The 23,487-nt window shown below is 40.7% G+C and overlaps 1 protein-coding gene across 1 annotated transcript in view; it reads right to left on the bottom strand.

Moving 5' to 3' along the window:
• CSMD2 (CUB and Sushi multiple domains 2) overlaps positions 1-23,487 on the bottom strand; it is a 311,633-nt gene that overhangs the window by 253,961 nt on the left and 34,185 nt on the right. Inside the window, exon 3 of the mRNA XM_069802931.1 lies at positions 9,611-9,723. Coding sequence (XP_069659032.1) covers positions 9,611-9,723 — 113 coding nt within the window. The remainder of the gene's footprint in view (positions 1-9,610; positions 9,724-23,487) is intronic.

The raw sequence follows: 23,487 nt of genomic DNA, 5'->3' as shown, positions 1-23,487 counted from the left end.
TAAATCTAATTATAAAACTACATCGCTTCCAGACGCTACACTGTGTAAAACAATCCTGTCACTCAATATTATTGACAATACTGCATTGCCTTACTGCTTATTTGGTATCTTGGTTTACCATGTAGTCCAAATACTAATACCTTGCAAACAAGAAGCAAATTAAAACACGCTGTGCTGACTGCATGGTTTGGCATAGCTTTAACAGCTCTACGCACGCATTCATAAGCACGGTGTTATAAACCCTAAAATGAGCAGCGAACACAGCAGTGTGCAGCGTCTCCCGCTCCTCACCTCCCCACCACGCTCCTTCATAGCAAAACTGTGCCAGATGTTCCAGCACAGAGGAGCAGGCAGCAAAGCTGCTGCAGGGCTCTGTTATCCTTTAACTATTTATCATTAGACAGTGTCACTCACTGCATCACTGCCTCCCTCTCCAGCAAGACTCAAGCTCTTTCTGCTTCCCTCTGGGATTATTGCTACTTGACAGGCAACACCTAGGTTTTGTTCCTATCCTTTCTTTCAGGCACGATGTTCTTTGTGATCAATCATGCTTTTTTTAATCCCCATGTATTAAAATGGAGTGGGACATTTCAGACATAGGAGTATCAACATTCAAACACAATCTGGGGAGTTCTTGCTTTGTGTGTTGGTTTTGGCTGGGCTAGAGTTACTTTTCTTCATAGTAGCTAGTATGGATTTGTGCTGGAAACAGTGTTTATAATTCAGACATGTTTTTGTTACTGCAGAGCAGTGCTTACACAGAGCCAAGGGCTTTTCTGCCTCTCACACCACACCAGCAGCCAGGAGGCGGGGGGGGGGGGGCGCACAAGAATTTGGGAGGGGACACAGCCAGGACAGCTGACCCCAACTGACCCAAGGGATATTCCAGACCACAGAATGTCATGCTCAGTAGATAAAGCTGGGGCAAGGAGGAGGAAGGGGGGGGGGGGATGTTGGGAGCAATGGTGTTTGTCTTCCCAAGTCACCATTAACGCAGCACTCCTGCTTTGCTGGACATGGCTGAACACCAGCCTGCCGATGGGAAGGGGTGAGTGAAGTCCTTGGTTTGCTTTGCCTGCACACCCAGCTTTTACTTTACTTAAGCTGTCTTTGTCTCAACTCATGAGTTTTCTTCACTTTTACTCTTCTGATTCTCTCCCCCCTCCCACTGGGACAGAGTGAGCAAGCAGCTCTGTAGTCCTTCCTTGCCAGCTGGAGTTAAACCACAACACTCCATTTCTAAACAATCAGTTCTTTTACAGCCATTTGGAAACAGCAGTGTGACTCAAAACAAGTCAACTAATCCACAAACCTGCTAAGATGTAAACATTAACAATAAGATACAGTGACAATAAGTATTAAGAATAGCATGAGGCCAGCACAGCCAATTTAGGATCTCAACTGCTGATCTCTTTGGCTGGTTTGAATGCTCCAAGCAAGTTACTGCAGCAAAATAAACTAATAAAACAATTTTTGCTACATAGGATTAGATGAGAACTCCTGGGTCATCTGCTGCTGTCCTCTGCTATTTCCTTGCTTCTCCATATGGTAGGCCTACATACAAAATATGGGCAATTTCTCTTTACAGCACTCCATATAATTTGCAACCATCAGGATTTAAATTCTTCAGGAAGGTTTTTAGCTTCTGCAGTTCCACAAAGAACAGATGGGAAGTTTTCTAAAATTTAAATTAATTACAACTTTGAACAAATTAACTATAAAAAGAATAATATGTAATGAACACAGAATTTTTCACATTGATACTTTTATCATCAATTCAACAGAACTAATTCTATCAGCACATTTTCAGACTGGTAACAGTATTTTGTACCAACATCACTGGAGTCACTGGAGTTTAGGCTGCTGCTCCTGGATAGCAGCATAAAGCATAGCTGGGTTTCCCCGTTTGCAAACAAATCAGAGCTGAAAGATGCTGAAAGGAACAAACCAACTATGCATCTCTGCTGCAATCATCTGCTGCGAATTAGTTTAAAACAGTAATGAACATCTCAAATTTACAGTGTTAAAGGCTCTTAGAGATGAAGGGGCATTTTAAACCCACTGTTTCAGAGTGTTGGCACATTCAGAGAACCACCATTTTATGGCTTCCCATGCTGCTGTTCTCCATAGCTTTATCACTACAAACTGTGAGGACTGCAAACTTATTTAATTAAAACTTTAATTCTTGAGCACAGCTCTTCAATAATGAAAAGTAATAGGGTAGATTCAGCATGGAGCTCTGGCCATTTATATATTTAGGAATCATTTCACCAGTTACAAGCACCATTGAAGTAGAACATCAAACAGTACAGTCTAACACTGCTCCAGCCCAGAAAAAGCAGAACGCTTCACCTGAAACTCTAAAGTTTTAAAACAAGAAATATTGTCTGAATGGGAGGACAACACCACTATGCCAGACTTACTTTGTATTTTACACCTTATTAGCACTCATAAATTTGGTACACACCCTTTACTATTCACAGGCACAAAGCCACTGTGATTATATGCCTGAAGCTAAAAAAAAAAAAGCAGCACCTGGAGAAGCAAACCGGCATTGACTGTAATCACATTCCTCATCCCAATATGAATTTTCTTTATTCTTTCTAAAGGAAACATGCAATGATGTTAGATTCACTACTAACTCAGTACTATCTGCTGACTCACCAAACCCACATCCCATCAGCATCACGGGATTTCCCGGGGAGGTCTCCCTTCCAAACAGGGACTCCAACGTGACCCTAACTCAGCTTGTGAGATACAGAGGGAGGGGAGGAGGGAATGATCAGCCTGAGGGAGACAAAACTGTATCTTTCCCAGGTCACAACTGATACTAAGATTAGGAGGCATAGTAAAGAAAAAGAACAAAAAGCCGCTAAGAAAAGGTACATTAAGCACCAGTGATAAGGATGAAATGGCAAAAATTGCAGGAGCAGTTGCCTGAATGGGAGGTGAAGAACTGTGTCTATTAAAACAAAACAGTCCTAAAAGGTACTGCACAATCCTTGAAAGCTTTATGCCACACACTCAACATGCCCAATAGCTAAGCAGACCAAAGTAAAAGTAGCTGTTAAAGAGTCAATACACTCTGACATCCAGATCCACGCATTCAGCCACAAGGCCATTTTGGTTTTGAACACATTAAACCATCTCTTGCAGAGATTCAATCGTGAGACAAATAAAGCAACCTCAAACTTCCAGAAAAAAAGAGCAGCAGAGCAAGACTCAGAGCCTTCATCCTTCCCACTGCCACCAGAACAAGGGCTAATCTGTGCTTTGCTGCAACTCACGATTCCCATTCGTCTTGGTCTAAAAAAGGAGAAAAGCATCAAGAGTAAATTTAGCAAGAGCCACGTATACTTCAAATTATGATTTAGGTACTGAGAGAATTGGGACCCAGCTGGATGTTTAAATGAAGCTAGTATGGTGTTCACTCAGAAGACAAATTGGCATAAAAAGTACATTTGTTTATGACTTTAAAAATTTTAGCCTATTCAGTACTAGCCTGGCAGTTCTGAAATTTATTTACACGTATGGAGAATATGCTTTGAGCAGCCACTGGACAAGCATGAATCACCATGTAACCACCGACCAGCCCATAGGGAAAGCATGGCCACACATCATCTCTGGTAGGCTGCTCCCAACTGTTTTACCACCCTTTTACTTTAGTATCTCCTGAAGCCTTAGAGACTCTCTAGTCCCCAGAACAGCTTTGACCCCCCAGGGTCAACTACAAGCAGGTAGGACCGAAACCCAAACTGTTACTGAAGAACTTTCTTGCAGCCCAGTGAAACTGATTCAAACCATCAGAGCCCAAGCTTTACTCATAGCACAAGCAAATTAGAGCCAAATATTCAGAAACTCTTCTCAGAGTTTTATATTAAAGACTCATTTTCAAAAGACAAAGGATTTCTGCATCCAAATTCCTCCACTCTGGTCTTTGAAAAATGGGTTCACTATTTTGCAATTTATCAAAGGACTTCCAAAGAAATGCACATTGCCCAACACCTTGGGGAATCCCCATTTCCCCCCCACAAGGGCAGTGTTGGTCTTTATCATAATCAGAAGCTTATTTGGACAGTTATCTGTTTTTACAAAAACCCTGAATATTGTTTCCAAAGACAGAAAGAACTCAAACTGATCAATTTGTCTTCCATTAATGGGGCAACTGTTACTGTAAAGTCAAATGACAGATGGGAAAACAGAGGAATGAAGTGGTTTCACAAATTGTGCACAGTGGCAATACAACCACAGAGCAGCACAGAATCAGGAAACCTCCTTTGGGTTTAGCAAAAGGAATGGGTTTAGCAAATGTCAAAGAGGGACAGGAACCAGTTTTTAATTGTATTTTCTAAATATGTATGCACAACTCCACAAACAACCCTCTAAAGAATGAGATATTTGTGCTTGAGAAAGAGGAGGGTATTTATTACGAAGGAAAACAGCACCATTTACTTGGGGCTGTTTCCCTCTGTATTTAAACGCTTCTAATTTCTTAAAATAAGCAGTGTTCTTCTAGGCATAATTGTTTCTTTTCAATCAGGCACTTAGTGTTTGCAGCTATCAAATTTGTTGCAGCTGTAATCAAATGCGATGTCTTGGGAAGGAAAATCTTCACCTACTGTTAAATCTTGCTGCATTACACAGCACTGCTTCTGCAGCAACGGAGTCCAGAGTCCAAAACACCCTGGTGCTCTCCAGGGGTTTCTAACTGAACTTTGCTTTTGAAAAAAAAAAATTAACATTAAAACTCTAGAAATTATAGATAAGGATTCCTAAAAAAATGCATTCAACATCAGCACATCCCTCTTTTATACAGCACTTTCATTGTTAGGACACAAACACCATGAATGAAAATATAATCCCATCAGAGAGAGAAAAACTGAGGCACAGTACAAAAACCGTGACTTGAAAACATCAGTATAGCAGGACGGACAAAGTTAAAGTGAGAATCCAGTTCCTTCCTGCTCCTACTAGAAATCCACTGGACAACACTGTCCTAGCCACAGCAGGACAAGACCCAAGCGAGAGCCCTATGCCTTCTACAGATTTCCACACTGTTTAAAGAAAACATCTGTTTAGCAGACTAAGGAAGTATCAGCTATCCCTCTTGGGATACAGAAAAAACCCTTTTCAGTTCCATGAACTCAATCAGTCACTGCTCTTCTTTGTGCTTCAGCTTCTCATCTTAGCATTATCCGTCCTCTTCTGTCCTTGTCTGCTTGTTCTTTTGTCCACATCCAGAGCACGACATTCAGACACTGGGCTCCCAGGTCAGTGCAACTGGCACACTGCACCCTTCTCCGCCTCAGCCCCATCCTGCACAGCCAGCACTCGTCCCACTTGCAACCCCTGCACAACCATCCTGTCCCAGCCAGCTACCGAAACACCCCCAACCTCAGCAGAAGTTGTAACCCACAACGGCAGAGCAGAAAGAAGTTTTATGCAAGACACTCAAGCCCTGACTGCTTCCTTAGTGTTTGATAAGCACTCGGAGAGTCTCACAAAGAAGGACCTGTGCAGCCTTGAAAAGCATAGTTTCGTTAAGCTCATCAGCCTCAGTGGTTCACAGCACTGCTCTCTAGTCATGTATGATAAAGAGCAGGTTTGGCTGTGTTTCCTTATATCCCTTTCTATTTTTCACACCCTCAGGACTAACAAGGCAGCCAAGAGGTAATGGTTTACAAAAAATAATGTAATTAGTAAACTAAAAAAACCTCTGCTATTCATCATGAACAGTTATTAGCATTATTGAGGAAATGATGTGGAATTTATATCAATTTTCATCTTATTGTAAAGACTTGCCCAATTTATTTAAAATGTCAACTTACTATGTATTCATCAGATGTGCGGCAGCAGTGATTGTAATTAATTTCACATTGTAGTCTAGGCATGTGCCTTAATATTAGCTTCACACATCTTTCAGGCAAAGCAATAAATGGAAGCACTGGTCATTTTTGGTCATTAAATCTTCAGGAGTATTTTTCACACGAGGCTGTCAAGATTCACATCCTAGTAAAATTCTAACTTAGATTATTTATAGCTGTCTTCACTTCGAAATGCTCCTGCAGTTGAAATGAAATGCAAGACTCCACAACAGCTGGTTAGGATTTTTGAGAAGAATCATTTAGTCATAAAAGAAGGGAGAAAATCCTACAGTCTGAGGGTGAACAAGGCTAATTGTGAAATCATGCTGAATTCAAGGGACAGTTTAACACAAAAAAAAACAAATTTAAGGATGCTAAAAGCATGAAAGCACTTCATTTAAATATTTTCTAAATTTTGTGTTCTGAAATTGAGCTTCATAAGAACTGTCTATATTTAGTAGGAGAAACAAGTAAAAAAATTGCCTTCAGATCAAGGTATTATATTTAAATGGAAATGAAGTTTTCTCTCTTCTTTCAATTCAGCAAGAAAAAGCTGACAATTTTTCATTCCCAGTCATCCTGCACTGGTTGCCCTCTTTTTTTCCAGATCATCCACTTAACAACAGACAGGTATTCGTGCCGACCTAATCGTGTATCCTCTCTTAAACCGTGGTATTGCTGTGGGTTCTCCCATATCCACAATGCCATACAGTAGCTCCTGAATGCTGCATGTGCATTCACAAAAGCAAATTTCTAACAGCACGTACGACAAGGAGCCATTCTGACCTTGTTTTGCAACTTGGAAGCTGGGAACCCAGACTACATGACCAACATGAGATCAGGCAGAACCATCTGCACCACAGCTGGGAAGAAAAACCAGATATTTGAAGCTGTGAGCTGGTGCTCTAAACCCAGAGATGCTGCACCCCCAGCACCATTATCCTCAGTCACAACTGTGTCCACTCCTTGAGACATGGCTGGGCCAGAGAAGGAGAACATCAGCCTTTCTGTTTGCTCTCAACACTGTCTTCCACAGCATAAGAAGGAATATAAAATCCCTACTGTTTACTGAGCTTTGAAACAATATTTGGCATCTAGAGAAAAATCACAACAAACAGTAAGAGATTGAAGAACATGAAGAATCAGACAATGAAAACAGACAGAAACAAGCTGGCAACACACACCAAACTAAATGAAGAGAGATGAGGAAGTCAGACAACGAGGAAAAGAGGATTAAGGAAGATCTAGCAACCAGGCACAATAACATATAATGAAGTCAGAAAACCACAAGCTCAAGAAGGAATCGTCACAGCACAGCAATCCCAGAGCTGGCTATTCCTCAAATCCCACTGTCACCTCTGGCACCCGCCTTACCTGGGGCTTGAAAAAAGCTCTGCAGACTTTGAGAAACTCCACTCTCCCTATCTGTTCTTAAAGCATCTCTAACCTCTCATAGTGGAAGTGTTATTTAATAGATTCTACCACCACTGCACACAACCTCTCCCTTTTTTAGCGAGTGAAATGTATAGCTGAACTGTATGTCCTGAAACAACCAGAAATGAAGAAACATATATCCAGGTATGAGCAGGAGATGTCTGTGCTGTTTTCAAGAAATTGCTTGTAAAAGATCTTATCATGCAGGCATCATACCAACTAGATAAGCTAGGAAGATGTTTACTTTGATAAAGCCAACCTCAATTTATGTATTTCCCAGAGGGTCAGGGTACAGCAGAGATCAGTGTAAGCACAATGTTTTTGTGTCACTTTGATACCTCCAACTACGTACTTTCTTCCTGTCCTCCTTTAAAAAAGTTCCCGAGATCTTTTCTTCCGATCTTAAACTTCTGTTTCTTTTGGTGCATTTCCCAATGATTGCTTAAAGGAAGGAGGAGAATAATGAACATGCTTTGATGGCAGATCATAAAGGAGCCGTTTACTGCAAGGACTCTGATGCACCGTTCTGTCTTTAAACATGAATTATTGAATCACAAGTTATTCACTGAGTCATAGATTACCAATGAACTGAAACAGCATTACAGCAGCAGCGTGCCCCTTTGATCAAAAACACACTTATATCCTCCTTTAGTCTTAGTTAACAACAATCTAAATAGCAAGCAAGTAGCTTGTTTTGAGGCAGGCTCACAGCAGCACTTTTAGCAAGGCTGCCCCCCTCTCTCTCCCTCAAAATGAAGCTTTCATTTACACCAGTGCTCTGTGTCACTCAGTAGCTCAGTTTAAGTACATTTCTTCTTTTTCCCCTGGAGACACACTCAGTTACCTGCTTTAAAGTCTCCTAATCACCAGTCAAATAAACTTCAGATAATTTAAAAAACATGTGACTAAAGGGCAGCCCTGGAACAAGCCTCTCTACAAGACAACCTGCTGCATCAAGGTAATAAAAAAAACATTAGAAAGTGTATAAGTACCTGTGTGTAAATGCCAAAAAGTGAACTCTAAATGTCAAAAAGTACAAACCAGCTGTATGTCCTCTATCACACAATTTGGGAGCGATGTCCTCTCATGTCTACTAGCCACAGTGACTGACATGTTCCAGCACAGATTTTGCAAACAGGCAATGGGATCTGCCTTTCCTCACCACACTGTTGAGCTCACCTTTCCTGACAGCCACCACACACCACCAGCCAACAGCAGCCCCACTAGGCACTTACCCTGTGAATAAACAGAGCACGATCTCCAACCGAGATGAACGCCATTGCCTAAGCCATACTGAACACCTGGTAACACACCAATCACTTCCAAGAGTAATAAACACATCTTAGTGTCACTGCTGCCTCAAGGAAGAGCAAAGGTTTTAATCAGAAATTAGAGGGTATTTAAACAGAACTCCCCTGAACCGGAACAATTGCGAAGTGCAGAAAACATTGAGACACTACAACATCCTCTAAATGAAGGCATCTGCTTGGTTTAACGTATTGGGTAATTGGCTGGTTGGAGTCATTACCAAAAATTATCATTAAGGCTAAAAACTTCTAAGGACTCCAAAGAAAACCATTTATGGGGATACAAACAACATTCCAGGTTCAATAATCAACATAAATGTAACTCAAATTTTAACATGGTTAATCTGTCGTTTACCCAGCAGCACCAGGTCATATTACAATCATGACTCTACTTCGACTATAAACAGTTCTTTCACATCTGATGACTTCCACTGTCCAAGATTTTCTGAAGCTATCAAACCTTCACATACAATCCTTTACCTCCACAACCACCAAATACTAGACATAATTTATGACAAGTTACACAGGAGGTGAATTGAAGGACTTAGGGATGAAGGTGCAGGGAAAATAACAAATAAGCAAAGAGAATGTAAAGAAAAAAATGCACTTATCTGAGCATCCTATGCACTGCTCTGCAGTCCCCCAGCTGCAAATCCCAGTGGCTACATGGGGCACTGCATTTGCTGTAACCCTGCAGATTCCACTATCAAATCCCGCATTACCTTTCCTTCTCAGTCATTCTAACTTTGCTGTTAAGAGTAAGCTTTTAAAAAAATGTTTTGAGCACAGATGCTGAGAGGAAAAAATACATTACACTTGGAAAGAATCAGCAATTTGAATTCTGAAAAAATGTATAATTTGATCCAAGAACCAGGCACTCCTGTCCTGGATTACGTGTCTGCATATGTATACATCCTGGTATAAACTCTGCACCTTAGTTTCACATCCTACCATAAGCCAAACACAGCTACAATTCAAGACAATTACTGAACTGGGCACACTTACCTTCATAGTTTGCCTGGAAGCCTTGAGCACTGACCGCATAATCGCTCACAAGCCACAAGGACAGCACAACACCCGTACTCACGATAGGAGCAGGCAGCTGGAAACCCGTTAACCTGGAAGAAATCAAGAGGAAGGTTACACTCACCATTTCTGCCTTTGACCTGCTCGCAAATTGAAGAGTGGGGCAGCTGCCACTCTGGCTGATATGCCACAGTCTGAAGCGGGGAGCTTCAGAGCTAAAGAAAACAGACTGGTACAGCTTGAATTCAATAGCTATTCAACAACTGCTGGGCAAACCCATCCTAGGCTTTAAACACTTTCTGGCTTACAGGCTAACTACTAATGTATATCTTCATTGACTATATTTTAAACCCGTCTATCTGCTTCACACCTTGTTCACTAACAACATCTGCTCTGCAGCGCTCTGCTAACCCCAGCACTGTGATCTCAGAGCAGCCACTGAGCCCTTCAGAATAACTTTCCCCATCCATGAAATGGGAGCAGTATTTAAGATTGCTGAGCGAGCCCAAGACATTATTCAGTAACACTTACAGCACGTTTCAAGAACCTCAGAGTAAAAATATCCAATACAGGTCTGAAGCATTATACAAGCTACATTAAATTGAACACTAACTAAAATAGCATAAGAGAACAGGCAAAAAAACCTGATGCTACCGATTAATTAAAGACCATCAATGTGGCTGTCTTCAGACTCTTTGTTGTGTAGTTTTACAATGGATAAGGTTTGAAGTTTCTAGGAATCCTCCCCAACCCCCACCCAACTGTCCCTGCAAGAACAACCCAAGGATAGCACTTTTTCATCCTACACCCTAATATCTAATATGTACCACAGCGAAGATTGGGATGGTTAACACCTCTTTACTCACTGAGGAAATAAAAGCCCACAGACACAAAATTGTTTGCACTAGATCATCTAGCAGATACACTGCAGGAACTGCCTGGAATACAGACACATGCCCACAAGTCAGAGTAGAAAGAACTATATAAAAATTGGACAAGTCTAGTGAATAGACCAAAGACAGCACTGCAAAAACCCACAGCCCAGGTGCCTTGCCCTCCCACCGGCTTTCCTTACAGACTTAGAGCTAAATGACAATTGTCAATTTTGTTACAAAAGTCTGTTTAGTAATGATTTTAAACTTGCATTATTAGATCCCAAACACTAAATCCCTGATACTGTATTGACTCAGCCCAAGAACAACTAATGTATGTTTCTCACAAACAATTACACAGTTTTACAACTTAGAAGCCTTCTCCTTACACTTGGCTAAGATGATTTACATGATAGATTTACATAAGTAACATTGTTTTAAAGCAAACTTGTATTAGATTCTTGCCTGCTATTATCAAGGACAGAAATTCAGATGCAATCCCCGTTGCCTGATAACTGTCCTAAAAATCAGACTTTTACAAAACCGCAGAAGCAGCAGTAACTAAAGGAACTCACTGCTACTCGGTATCATTTGAGATCAAGAGTATTCAAAAGCTGGATCAAAAGGACACAAGTAGCACGAGATAAACAGGCTACGATAAGAAAGAAAGTTTAAAGCTCCTTACGCACATACTCAGAGGTTTATCCCACATCTTTTTATAACAGCAGCTAGTCTTTCTTACAGAGGGCAAAAGATCACTTGTGATGCAAAGCACTCTGACTCCTTAAGAAATACTTGTAAGTACATATTTCATTCAGAGTATTTCCTCTCCTCATATATTATGTGGAATGAAAAAAGCACCCATAGAACAAAATCAACTCTTTAATTCTGGAGGCCACCATCCTCTCTCTGACCATGAGATCAGGTACTAGTGCACTGCAATTTCCAGCCCAAGCAATTTCTCCTTGAAGTGGCCACCAGTCCCCTGGCAACTTCCAGAGACAGTGAGTGAACTTCCCTACTGTTCTTACTCTGGCCTTAATTTAGTAAACCTAAGTATTATTTCAAACAGATTGAACTCTGACTACTGAAAGCTGACATGCTCTGTCCAAGAACCTTATTAAAGCAAAATTTCCAGTTATTGGCAAAGTTCACACAGTTGCCAGCCAATGATGGCAGTCAAGTTTTAATGTCAAAAGTACTCACCCACTCTCAGCATAAAATCCGTTGTCTGTACAAGCTGGAAGAACAATTGCTCCCATTTATTAAAAATAAAAGGTTCCAGGATTTTTAAAGATTCAAAATAGTTTTACTGTGCACAGAATGAGGAAGAGTGCCATAGTTTTTATTAATTTATTTTGCAGTTTAATTAAAATAGCTTACTGAAACCTTCATGCACTCAAAAAACCCAGGAAATGCAGGGACCAGTTTTAATAAAAACATACAATGGACAGTAGAACCTGTCAATTTTTCTTCCTCTAACCACCACACAGTGTTTTATCATTATCCAGGAATTAGTTAACAGTAGTCTGTGCTTTTTATATCCCAAGTAAACCTGTTCGCTCTGAACTAAGCTTTCTGCATCATGGATTCTGTTCACGGTCTATGTATTAGGAGGACCCCACTTTGCAGATGTTGCTTTTAATTCAGGGCAACATTTACGTGTCTGCTTACCTGGAAGCAAGTGCACATCCCATAGGAGTCAATGGGAATTAAGTCCTACCTGAAGCAACGCTTCCCGTAAGCATGTATTCGTATTTTCTAGTTACAGGGCCTTAAAAGAAAAGGATGGCTTGTGCATAAGGGCATAAAATTGTAACTGAGGGTTTGTTCTCAGTCTTTCTACAGATTCCACACTGACTGAAGAGACAATTTTCATGGGAACCTCTGGGCTTCCTAAACCTCTAAAAATTAATAAACCCAACCATCTCTCCAGGCCCTTAACTTCAGAGGTTCATTTCTGTCTATCTAGTGTCCCTGGAGCAAGCAGAAGAAATTGGGCTGCCTGACAGCACAAAAGGTGACCAAACACTGTCTTCCCCGCCAGATCAAACAGCCTTTCTGCCCACAAAAGATGAAAAGTGCCCCTATTAGTGCTAAAACTAAACTTATTCGGAAGGAAGCAGGAAATACTGCTTCAATAAGAAAAATATCTATCTATATAGCAACTCCTACCCTCTGTGCCACTAATTTCCATATCTCCTCCTGCAGTGAAAACCTGCACTAGAAATGAGATTAAATTCCTCCCATTCCTGACTGGAAGCAGCTGCAGTCAAAAAAAAAGTTATTCCTCCTCTTAAGCCTTCAACCAACACACTCAATTCAAAACTTTTCCTTCTTCTGATGTCCTCATCTCCTCCAAGCAAGAGCTCAGGCAATATCCTCTTGAAGAAACAGTAATTTAACAAGGCCCACGCTCAAATCACTCCTGTAAAACCTCAGCAGTCCTGTTCCAAAGACACAGAACAGCCAAGCTTGGCAGGACACCCTGCCTTGTTTTGACCTGGCTGGTAAACTGTCCTCATGCCTTCCTCCCTAAATCTGCAGCCCAGGCAAATTTAAAGCATGGGGATCAACATGATGATGGCAGACAGAATATGAAATCATTCCCCACTGGCCTCATGCATTAAACAGTAATTCTGACATCACCGTTATTTAGTGTAGCAATAAATATATATATATATACACACACACACTAATGAGAAAGAAAAGCAGCAAACTCTGTTCCTTGTTTTTATTAAGGGCCATAACAAGAAGGTGAGGGTGGTAATAACAGCACGAATAATCCTCTTCCATTTCTTCTGTACCTCTGGCCAAATGGATTATTGAGTGATTATCCCCTTAAGTTGCTTGGAGCCAACACTGATTGTGTGAGATTTTCAATGTGTTTTTCATTGGCTTAATTCTGCTCCTACTGTGAGGAACCCAACTAAACCAGTGCCAGAAATACCACTTCATAAGCTTGCCCTTGCTTCACAGTACGGCAAAAATCAATATACCAAAACAAATCAACACAGAAATCCTCTACTCTATTTGCATTCTTCTTCATTCTTTGCCTCAGGTTTGCCAGCGACATTGCAAATATTTCTGGTGCATGGCTCCCCATTTGAAGCAGAACAGCAAAATCTGCTTCACAGAACAGCTTTGCTGGAACTGATGCCAGTAAAAACTAGCTGCTGTTGTAACCACCACCTCTTTACAGGTTCTCCATAGCAGCACGAGCACCAATGCCCCCCTCAGCATGCCAACAGCTGCTAAGGCTCAACGCCTGGACCATACATTGGGGTCTGGGTGTGCTGCTCTCCACTCCTCATGGAGCCTAGCTGTCTCGCCTCTGTGATATATCACCATCTTCCCTAATGCCACGTCCTTCCCCAGTTGAAAATTGTCCCATCCGCCTATGAAAGGAGTTGTGCACCAGACAAAGACCCACTGACTGCTCTGCTCAGCAGGTGCAACCCACAATTGAACGCTTCTTTTGCCCTAGAAAAAGAACAGCTAGCCAGGACAGTCTGCATCTCAGTCCCTTTGCAAATGCTCTCACCTCCATCTGTTGCATATTATACTGTTCCACTGTATCAAGTACAACTATATCATATACCGTGACGCAGGCTCCTATTTTGGAGTGCAGGTGCCATAATTAAAACAGAGCACATTATTTTTCTGGTAGGATGCCCACCATCAGCTCAGGCTGCAATCAAAATAGTTATTGCAGCTGGCAATCCAACAGCCTTTAAAGCATAAATGCTAGAGAAGTGTCTCAGAACATCTAATGAAAACGCATTGGATTGCATCGTTTAACCCAGCATTAAATTACACTACACCATACTTCAGTGATTTTTTCCTGCATGTAGTTTAAAGGCACCTGTTAAAGAAAATTTCCCATCAAATGAACCACTCTCCTCACTATATACAGTTTAAATGACATGGTTCTTTAAGTGCTAGTCTGACACCCCTAGACTATCCCAGGACAATATTCAAGCTAAGTCAGGTATAAGGGACTGTGTTAAGAAAACAACAGCTCAGAGTGAGACATGCCCTTTGGAGCGGTCTTTGGAAAACAGTCTGGAATGAGCAGGTGAGTCCTCTTTCACACTGTGCACCCAGCTAACAAGGCAGCAGCCAACCTGAAGTCATTTGAAAGGTGCATTCATGAAGTATTCAACTAATCCATTATCAACCAGGGCCAACAGAAAGAGCCCAGTAACTTCCAATTGACTTTGAATCAAGTTTTATATGCTTTATTCAGCTAGACAGCTGGCTCATGTGCACGTAGAAATGAGGAAACTCACTGGCTTCAGTAAAAGGCTTTCTACATGTTCAATCTTTCCTCTGAAAAATGGGTATGAGATGAGTGATAATAAGCAACATTTACAACTTCGTCTTGATGAAAAGGATGCATAAGCATTGTACTCCAGCTGCTGCAGGAAGAACACCTTCAGAAATACTTATGTATGTCTAAAAACTAAAGTCTTAGGGGAAACTGGAAACACAGACACATGCAAAGTCAGCGGTCACTCACAGATGTCCTCCTCAAGGCTGCTTCATGGAATGTATAGAATAAAAGAACAAAATGCAAGAGATCGGGGAATTTACCCACAGCAATCCATCCCATCTCAGATCTCATTACAGGTAGCAGATTTTTTTCTTTAAAGACACAGTTGCTGGTGGGTGTAGGGTAAAGCAGTCTATGGGGGGGGGGGGGGGGGAACCACCATCTTGTCATTCCTATTAACATCTTTGTTTTAGAAATCATCTTTCATCCTGAAGGAGTTTAATGTCTCCTCCAAATCATGGGCCAAATCCCAAGAGAATCACCATGCATTTCAAATATTACCTTACAAAGCTAGCAAAAAAGTGACTCTGTAGATGCCCTAGGCACAAGGACTTAAATACATGCAGTAAAACTGAAGCTGAGAGGTCTTTGATTCCCACCTATCATTGTCTGCAAGATTCAGTGGTAGCCCTGTCTCCAGGAGGACTTTCCATGCCACCACTCTGCTGTCCAGCCAGTAACCTGCTCCAGTGTCCTTATGGACTACATAATGATAGCCTCCTACACCCTCCTCCTCCTCCCAGTCACCCAGTACTTCTCTGCCTGGCTTATCCCCTGCAGCTGTACCATAGGCTGCTGCTGCCTTGGCCTCTTTCACACATCCAATACCTTCCACTTTCAGCAGGGAGAACTGTGCAGATCTTTTCCCCCATTTTCAGTAAGTGTGGATGAAAGACACACACCTGAAATGACAGCTAATTCTCTGCTAGCATTTCCTCAGGCTTGTCTGGTTTCAAATTTTTTTCCTCAGTGGTTCTGTTAGTTTTTCTCCCCTCCTCTCTGTATTTATTAAAGAAATAAGCAATTACAATGAGATGTTACTTTTTTTTTTTTAAACGATACTGACAGAATAACTGGTACCATGAATGTCCTCATTAATCATCAATAAAACAAGCAGAGCATAATCTGAGAATGCTTCGAGTTCATGCACACTGCAGACACTTAAAAGCCCGCTCTGTCTGCAAGGCAGAAGTCACTGGTGTTACTTATTTGCCCTTTAATTTTGATCCCTGTAAGGCTGAAATGATGCCCTGGACCAAAAAAAAAAATCTCAGCCAGCTTAAAAGGATACTGTAATAACATAAGTAAAACAGTATCAGTTCACATTTGGATTTACTCAGCTTGTTGGAATGATTTATGCTAAAAAACAAGCTGCCTTTTTTTTTTCTTTTTTTTTTTTTTTTTTTTTTTGAGTCAAGCTATGAACAGATCCTGAACAAATTATCTTCAGAGGCATGTTGCAAGCAGCAGTAACTCCTTGTATAGTCTCTGTTCATATTTCACCAAGCAACTCCAAGCTACTTTGCTGCCAACCAACACCACATGTCCCATTTCATTCCATACTACTTTCCAACCATTCTCTCTGCCCAGCTGGTTGATAATTAAGTTGCTTCTAAAATAATATAACCCATTGGCTCCAACACACATTACTATATATTTTTCTTATCAAGACAGTAACAAGCATTAGGGGAAAAAAAAGCTTTCTCTTCCCTTAAACTCACTCATGACGACTTATACTACACCTACATTTTTGCCAGAAAGTTAATCTAGCACTTTGCAAACAGTTCGCAAACTAACATCGTACAACCCAACCCCATGTGCCAGCACTTTCTTCCCTTCTCCAAGCCAAGTATAACTCATCAAGCCACAAGAGTCCTTTGCTTACCTCTCACACTGACAAAGGTTTCATTAACTAACAGTCTCTAGGGACAGTCACAGGGCTCATAAATTCCAGCCTGGATGGATTTCTTCACTCATTTAAAATGGGGTTTGGGTCAAGTCCCACTACAAAAGTCTTATTTATAGAGCCTAAAGCCAGCACAGCCATCTCAAATATATGAGGCCTTCATGGCTCAAACTGCGAACAGGTACTAAGCATCAAATTTCAATAAATTTAATTTTCCGTACAATGCAATAAAGTAGAAATACCCTGGACCTGAATTTGTTTTATTTTTTTATCATGTCTCTTCCATGCTCATTTTTCTCATACTTTCTCAGGTAGCAGTGAGATGCAAGCAAATATCTGACAAACTTTGGCATCTATATCCTCTGTCTTGTTATTACAAACCAAAAAAGAAAAACACAAATTAGCAGAGAAGTTCACCAAGTTTTAGTAACCTCTTGGCAATTCTGAGCTGACACTCTCAGTGTAAACAAAGACAAGTTTGGATATAAACCAAGTCAGGCTCAGCAGTGTCAATTCAAAACTTGGCAGTTTTAGGTTATTTCTGGCTTTCTTCAAAGAAAAAAAAAATCATTGGGGTGTGAAACCTAGTAAGTGGGAAAAATAAGTTCTGAGAACTCCCTGCAAATCACAAGGCTTATTGCTAAACGTAGTGCAACTGGTGAACAAAAAAGCATTACCATACTGGAGGTGTTGCAAATTCCCCAATATCCACACCAGCCCTTTAGTAACATTAACTCTTCTGCTGCATGCTGTGCAAAAAACAGTGTCCTACAACCTAAACTTTACATTTAAACAGACATGAATGTTCAAAACAGCTTTAAATGCAAGAAAGGCAGAGTAAACATAGACGTTCTCAGGCCAGAAGCATTCTAAACAGAAATATCATTTTCTAACTCATTCGAGCCTGTTCATCTGGGAGGCAGCTTCTGAAATCACAGTACTGGAAGCTGCAACTCCATGGCTATGCTCTCAGGTATGTCACTAGCTTGCTGAAAGGTCTTAAGCAATCCTCTGAACCCCAAGTTTACTTCGCACCACAGTCCCCGCCATATAAAATGCTGACCACCCAACAGTCTCACAGGGATGCTCAGAAGCCTCAATGAGAGCATATGGAGATTGTCAGATGAAAGGCACCAAGAATTAGATTTATGGCAAATAGGTACTGTGGGACTGAAGATATAAACTACCATTAGTTTCAAATACTGTCGTAGGCAACACAATCAAACAAAAACTTTAATTATTGCTTTGTTACTACATGTGCTTACTACACATGCATCCCTGCTCCTCCTGTTTACCTAAATCTGAAGAAGCTAAATCTATACAACTGTAAAGAGCCAAAGCTGACATGCAGAGTGAATCCAGGTCTCATCTGCCAAGTCCGTGCGTCCCTTTTCACGCATAGGATTTGAACTAGACTTTAGCCATCAGTCTTGAGAGAATCTTTACCTCCCCGAAGTGAATATTAAGCCGCAGCATCAGGCAAGCGCTGTTCTGCCTATACAATCCCAGGACAGGCAACTGAGATCTATCTTGCGGGTGTCCATCTAAAACTGCACTCTCGCTTCCCACCACAAAACAGGTATGTCTATGCTAACTCCTTAAGATTTAATTTACAATAATACATAATAAAACAAAATTTAATGGCAACAGATGAGAAGGAAACAGTAGAAGTTTACTTTCTTTAAGAGTTAAAAAGAAGCACCCAAACGGAACAAATAAACAATGCAAGTTGTCCTCCACAACCGGTGCAGTCAAAAAAGTAGGTTAATAAGAAATTTGATTTTTAAATGATATGTTGTATGATAAAAAAATGAAACAAATCCCATTGTTCCTGCCAATGAATATTTATCCAAAAAGGCTGTAATATTGATTCATGTCATATCTAATTCTCTATTCACTTGCACTTTGTGTGAATGCTGAATATTGAGCAGAAACAGGATAAAGATGTTGCTAACTGTTGATGTTTAGCAGGGGAGCCCAGTAATTCACAATGCACTAGAGATGAAAAGCCCTGGGTTCGAATCCAGCAGCATCAGAGCTACTATTTGCCCTGGAGCTAGTCAATTCTTTCTGTTCCCATACACCTCCTTTGCCACACATAAACCAGGAACAACTTCAGTGAAAGGATGTCTTGCCATGCACCTGGATAGCTAAAGGGCCCAATTTCAATAGCTAAAATATATAATATAAAAACACTAGAACAACAGCATTTCACACCTCAATTTACACATGCATCAGTGACAACATAAGCTACTGAACACTTCAGATGGAAATATTTATCTCCTTCCTAAACCTTTTATTCCACTATAGCAGCTTTAATCAGCTGTAAGCCTAAATATTATAGAAATCCCTAAAGATGGAAGGACAATTACTGCATCTTTGGACAGCAAAAGCCTTTATGTTTTCCAAACAGCTATGAAATCACAAACAGACAATTACATTCTTTATTAAGAAAAAGGACCAGATGTCAGCAGTTGCTCTTGCAGCACACCAAAATCCAATTCTGAATAGTCTAAAAGGAGCCCGGCCACCCTCTACCACCCAACAGGAGCATAACGAATTAGAGTCAATGGGCACTGAAGATTTGTCAATTTTCTATTTGAGACTGCAAGTAATAGCACTCCACCATTTCATTGTATCTTCAACGATCTAGTAAGATTGTATCATCTCCTGTAGACTTTCATTAATTTTGATAAAAGGGAAATACACACTGTCTAAAGAGGTGCTTTGCCTGAGAAACTCTCAAGGTCAAACCTTACCGATACAAAAACTTCTTGACCCTAAGATTCACTGCATTCAAAAGACAACATGAAAGCTCATACATTTTTCCTCCCTTCAGGAAAGTGGATTAAAAGACATGGCTGTGAACTTTATCTGTGTTGTACTTCAACTCTCTTTCCCCACCCTAGCATACAGACCCTCCAGCTGGGGGCTTTTAAGCATTTTACAAATTTAACTTGCAAAGAAAAAACATTATGTCATTTTACAGATGGGAAAACTGAGATAAGTAATTTGCCCGATGCCACTGAGCAGAGCAGCTCCTGGGCTCAGAGCAGGACTAACTTCTGCTTTTGTAAGGGATCACCAGCACACCTCAGTGCTCTGCCAGCGCTGCTTTTACCACCACCTCTGCACATCCATCACTTTGCTGCACTGCTCACAGCAACCTCTTCATAGGAGACCAACACTAATTATCAGTGAAGAAAGTGGCCATCTTGATGCTAACTGATGTCAGTATCTATTGACTAAAAGTGAACTTATTTTTGAAGACCTGATTCTGTACTAATAAAGTCAAGAGACTTTTTGCACGTTCTAACGCAAGCAGGATCAGACTGTAATCACCTTACCATACAGTTCTGCAGTAACACAGCAATTGGGCAACCCAAGTTCAATAACTAATAACTAACAGCTAATAACTCACTGTGCTGCCTAAGGCAACTCACTAAACTTTCCTGTGCTGCTTTCTCCCTATGACAATACAGTAGACCTGTTCCTTCTCAAAGAACTGTAATCTAAAAATGAGAAGCACCATGCAAGGGCTATGGGTTAGTTCAATTTCTCTCCCTCCACTGCTAAAAAAAAAAATTTAATCTCTCTTGCTCTGACCCCAAAAGCTCACCCACTGGTTTTGTAAATTGCCACTCCTGCTAAAAGAATAAAAGCAGCTCTAAAATAAATGACTCGAGATGACTAAAAATGTCTGTGACTATCACTTTAAACACCACATACATATATGCATAAAAAGATGATAAGCTTTCTCTATGTAGAACAGTTATTAGTAGAGCACCAGCAGTTATTGTCTTTATCATTAGCCATCTTTGATAAGGAAAAGGAGCAACCCCATGAAAGCTATTAGGGATCTCGCCATGCAGATGCAATTTATCTGGAACACTGTAGATGTGGGCACTGCAGGGTCTACAGTGATCATACATCAGATCACATTCAGACTTCAAAATCCTCTACTTCTGTTGTCTAAAAGGCTTGCAGTCATTGTATTAAAAGTCCACCTGAAGTAAAACCACACATCAGCTAGAGGAATCTAGAGAAGAATACATGATGCTAGGCTTCAGCAATTACTTCCTATTATCAAAGCAAAGCCCTGTGTTGTCAGACAGTGCAGATAAACTGCAAGAGGAAAAGCTGAGGAGGGAAGTGTAATACATTATGCTACAAGAGGTTAACAGTAGAGTCCAATAAAACTCCTGTCTGCTGTCTCAGTGCACTGCACATTGGACTTGACTGGCCAGCAGAGACATCAGCGATGTCCTACAGCGGGGCACTTCACAGGCGTTTCCCCTTCCTTCCCTCCACAGCTCAACATCAAAAAACAGGAGGCTTTCATGAGTTGCATCAACTTGGGCATGGAAGGCTAAGGACACCATAATCCTCCCCAGAATTTCCACAAACTAAACTCACCCTTTTAAAACCTACCTCAATCAGTAATGGCATTCAGTGCTCCCAGATCTATCAAAAGCAGACTGTTCCAGTACAGAGTCTTAATTAAAATCTATTAGATGTTGTCCAATTACAGAAAATCCTTCTACGCTTAATACACTTAGCATACCTTAATGTGAAGCAAGAGTCATTGTCAACGTTTGCTAGTAGATTTTACCTATAAACATGGTTAATCAGCAGTTTAGAGGGAAAACAAAAACAGTTTTGAAAACAAAATATTATTTGAGTAACAGCAACACCTTAAGGCCCAACAATAAACCACCCCCTGTACTAAACACAGCAGGGGAGAGCCATACCTAGAAGAAATCTATACTCCAACAGACTAAATGTAGAGTAACAACCAGCCAGGAAACTACTTCCCCAATTAGTATTTTATTTGTTGGCCATGAATAAAAGGTTCTGATTTTCAACAAGATCCTATTTTACCAGAGATGGTACAGACCAGAACACAACGGCAGGCCTTGCCGCAGAGAAGTTGTGTTTGTACAGAACAAGCGATGTCATGAGAGACCAAATCCTTTAACCCTTAAACCGGGACCAAAGCTACTCCATCACCTTACCTCTCCATCTCCTTGCTTCACAGGCTGCCGAAAGATCAGAGTCAGGCCTCCTCTTAAGCCTGATGTATTCAGCATGGTGGCAGGGAAAAACCTCCCACCCTGATTTAATCATCGGCTTTTATCACTCATCCTAATGCAAACTCTCCTAATAAATATGGAAAAATTGGATAGAGCCTCTCAAAATTGAACAGCCCTAGATGCAGTTGCATTAACTTCATTAGCTTTCCTGGACTTTCAGATCTAGTTCCATCAATTATTGCACAAAGTTTAAAAAAATCAGTGCTTCCCCTGAACAAAATGGCAGGGCCATTGGCAAAAGGCCCTAATGCCACTGGAGCAGCTCAAACAAGTATCTTCTCATGGAAAAAAAAAAGTGTATTTCATTCTACAAAGCAGAGAACATAAATTTAAGTGTTTTTTTGTTGGGTTTTTTTTTTTCCCCTGCCGAGTTAATGTGAAGTGATAAAAGACTCTGCTAAGGGGAAAAGGGAGGTAGGATTCTGAAGTTCACTAAAGATGACAAAAGGATATAGCTGGCCCTCCATTTTATTTATCTTTAGCCTTAGTAAAACAAACTGTAGTCACCTTGGAGACATGAGGCAGCTACAAAGGAATATGTCACAGGACCAAAGGTGACTCAACACAAAACCCTAATGCAAGTTCTGTGTATTACCAGATGGCAAATGCTATTTTATTTCTCCAGGAATTTCTTTAACAGTATTGAACCCCAGCAAATCCAGTACCCATGAAGCCAGAACCCCAGGTTATTTTAACCCAAATTTGCATCTCTGCAGGTGAGAACAGATGGCACATGGGGGGAATTCTCTCCTTCACTGTTCCCTTTGTCTCCTCCTCTCCTCCTCCCTTCCATTGTTTTTAAGATCAAAAGCTTTGTACTTAATTACCAATCAAGAGAACAAGTCACCCAATCCAATTTTTCGAAGAGTAATTAAAAGGTTATCAAGGAGAAACAGGCAAGATACAGGTATTCCTGTTGTATCTGTAAATAGGTCACTCCAGTAGATAATTCGATTCTTATCACTAGCATCACATAATTTTAAGTTCAAACAAAATACTTAATCTTTCAAATAAATATGGCCAAAGAGATCATATGGTTTTTCACCGCATGCACAGTGTATTGATGGCAATCCTCCTCTTAACTCTTCAGTCATTTGTCAAGGAAGAAGGATGAGTATCTCTAACAAGCAACAGCCACTTTAACCAAAAACACTGTGCATAATGTTGAGACATGAGCTAGAAGGTAAGTCACTCAGTGCCAGTGAGCTAAAGGCAGAATAGATTTCTTCTTTAAGTACAAGGCTATTGCAGTAATGATTTGCAAACATTTTCTCTAACCCTGCGCACTCCATAGACATCAGAATGGGACAGTTCCTCACAGCTATGTAAATATACACCTCCTAGTAACTTCTGTGGAAATGCAAACTGCACTACTGAGGTTCTGGCTGTAATAAAGAGTTATTTTTCTTGATATACTGTCTCAAACATTTTCTTAGCTGAATAAATTCAGTATCATTTACACATTTCCTTTGAACAGGAAAGGTAGATCAGAATACAAAGCAATTACCTACCCACATCACGCAGGAAGGAAAGCCCATGGGTTGTAAGATCATAAAAGTTACCCCAGCACTGTTCAGCATGCATGCAAGTGACCAGTGTCTCCTGGTAAAAAAAGACTGCATATTCTGTCCCTTGGGCTTTCCAAAGTA

This window comes from Haliaeetus albicilla, chromosome 16 (assembly GCF_947461875.1).
Source record: "Haliaeetus albicilla chromosome 16, bHalAlb1.1, whole genome shotgun sequence".
NCBI classification, from domain to species: Eukaryota; Metazoa; Chordata; class Aves; order Accipitriformes; family Accipitridae; genus Haliaeetus; species Haliaeetus albicilla.
Note: the sequence above shows the minus strand (reverse complement) of the source record. Positions and strands in the feature narration are given on the sequence as shown.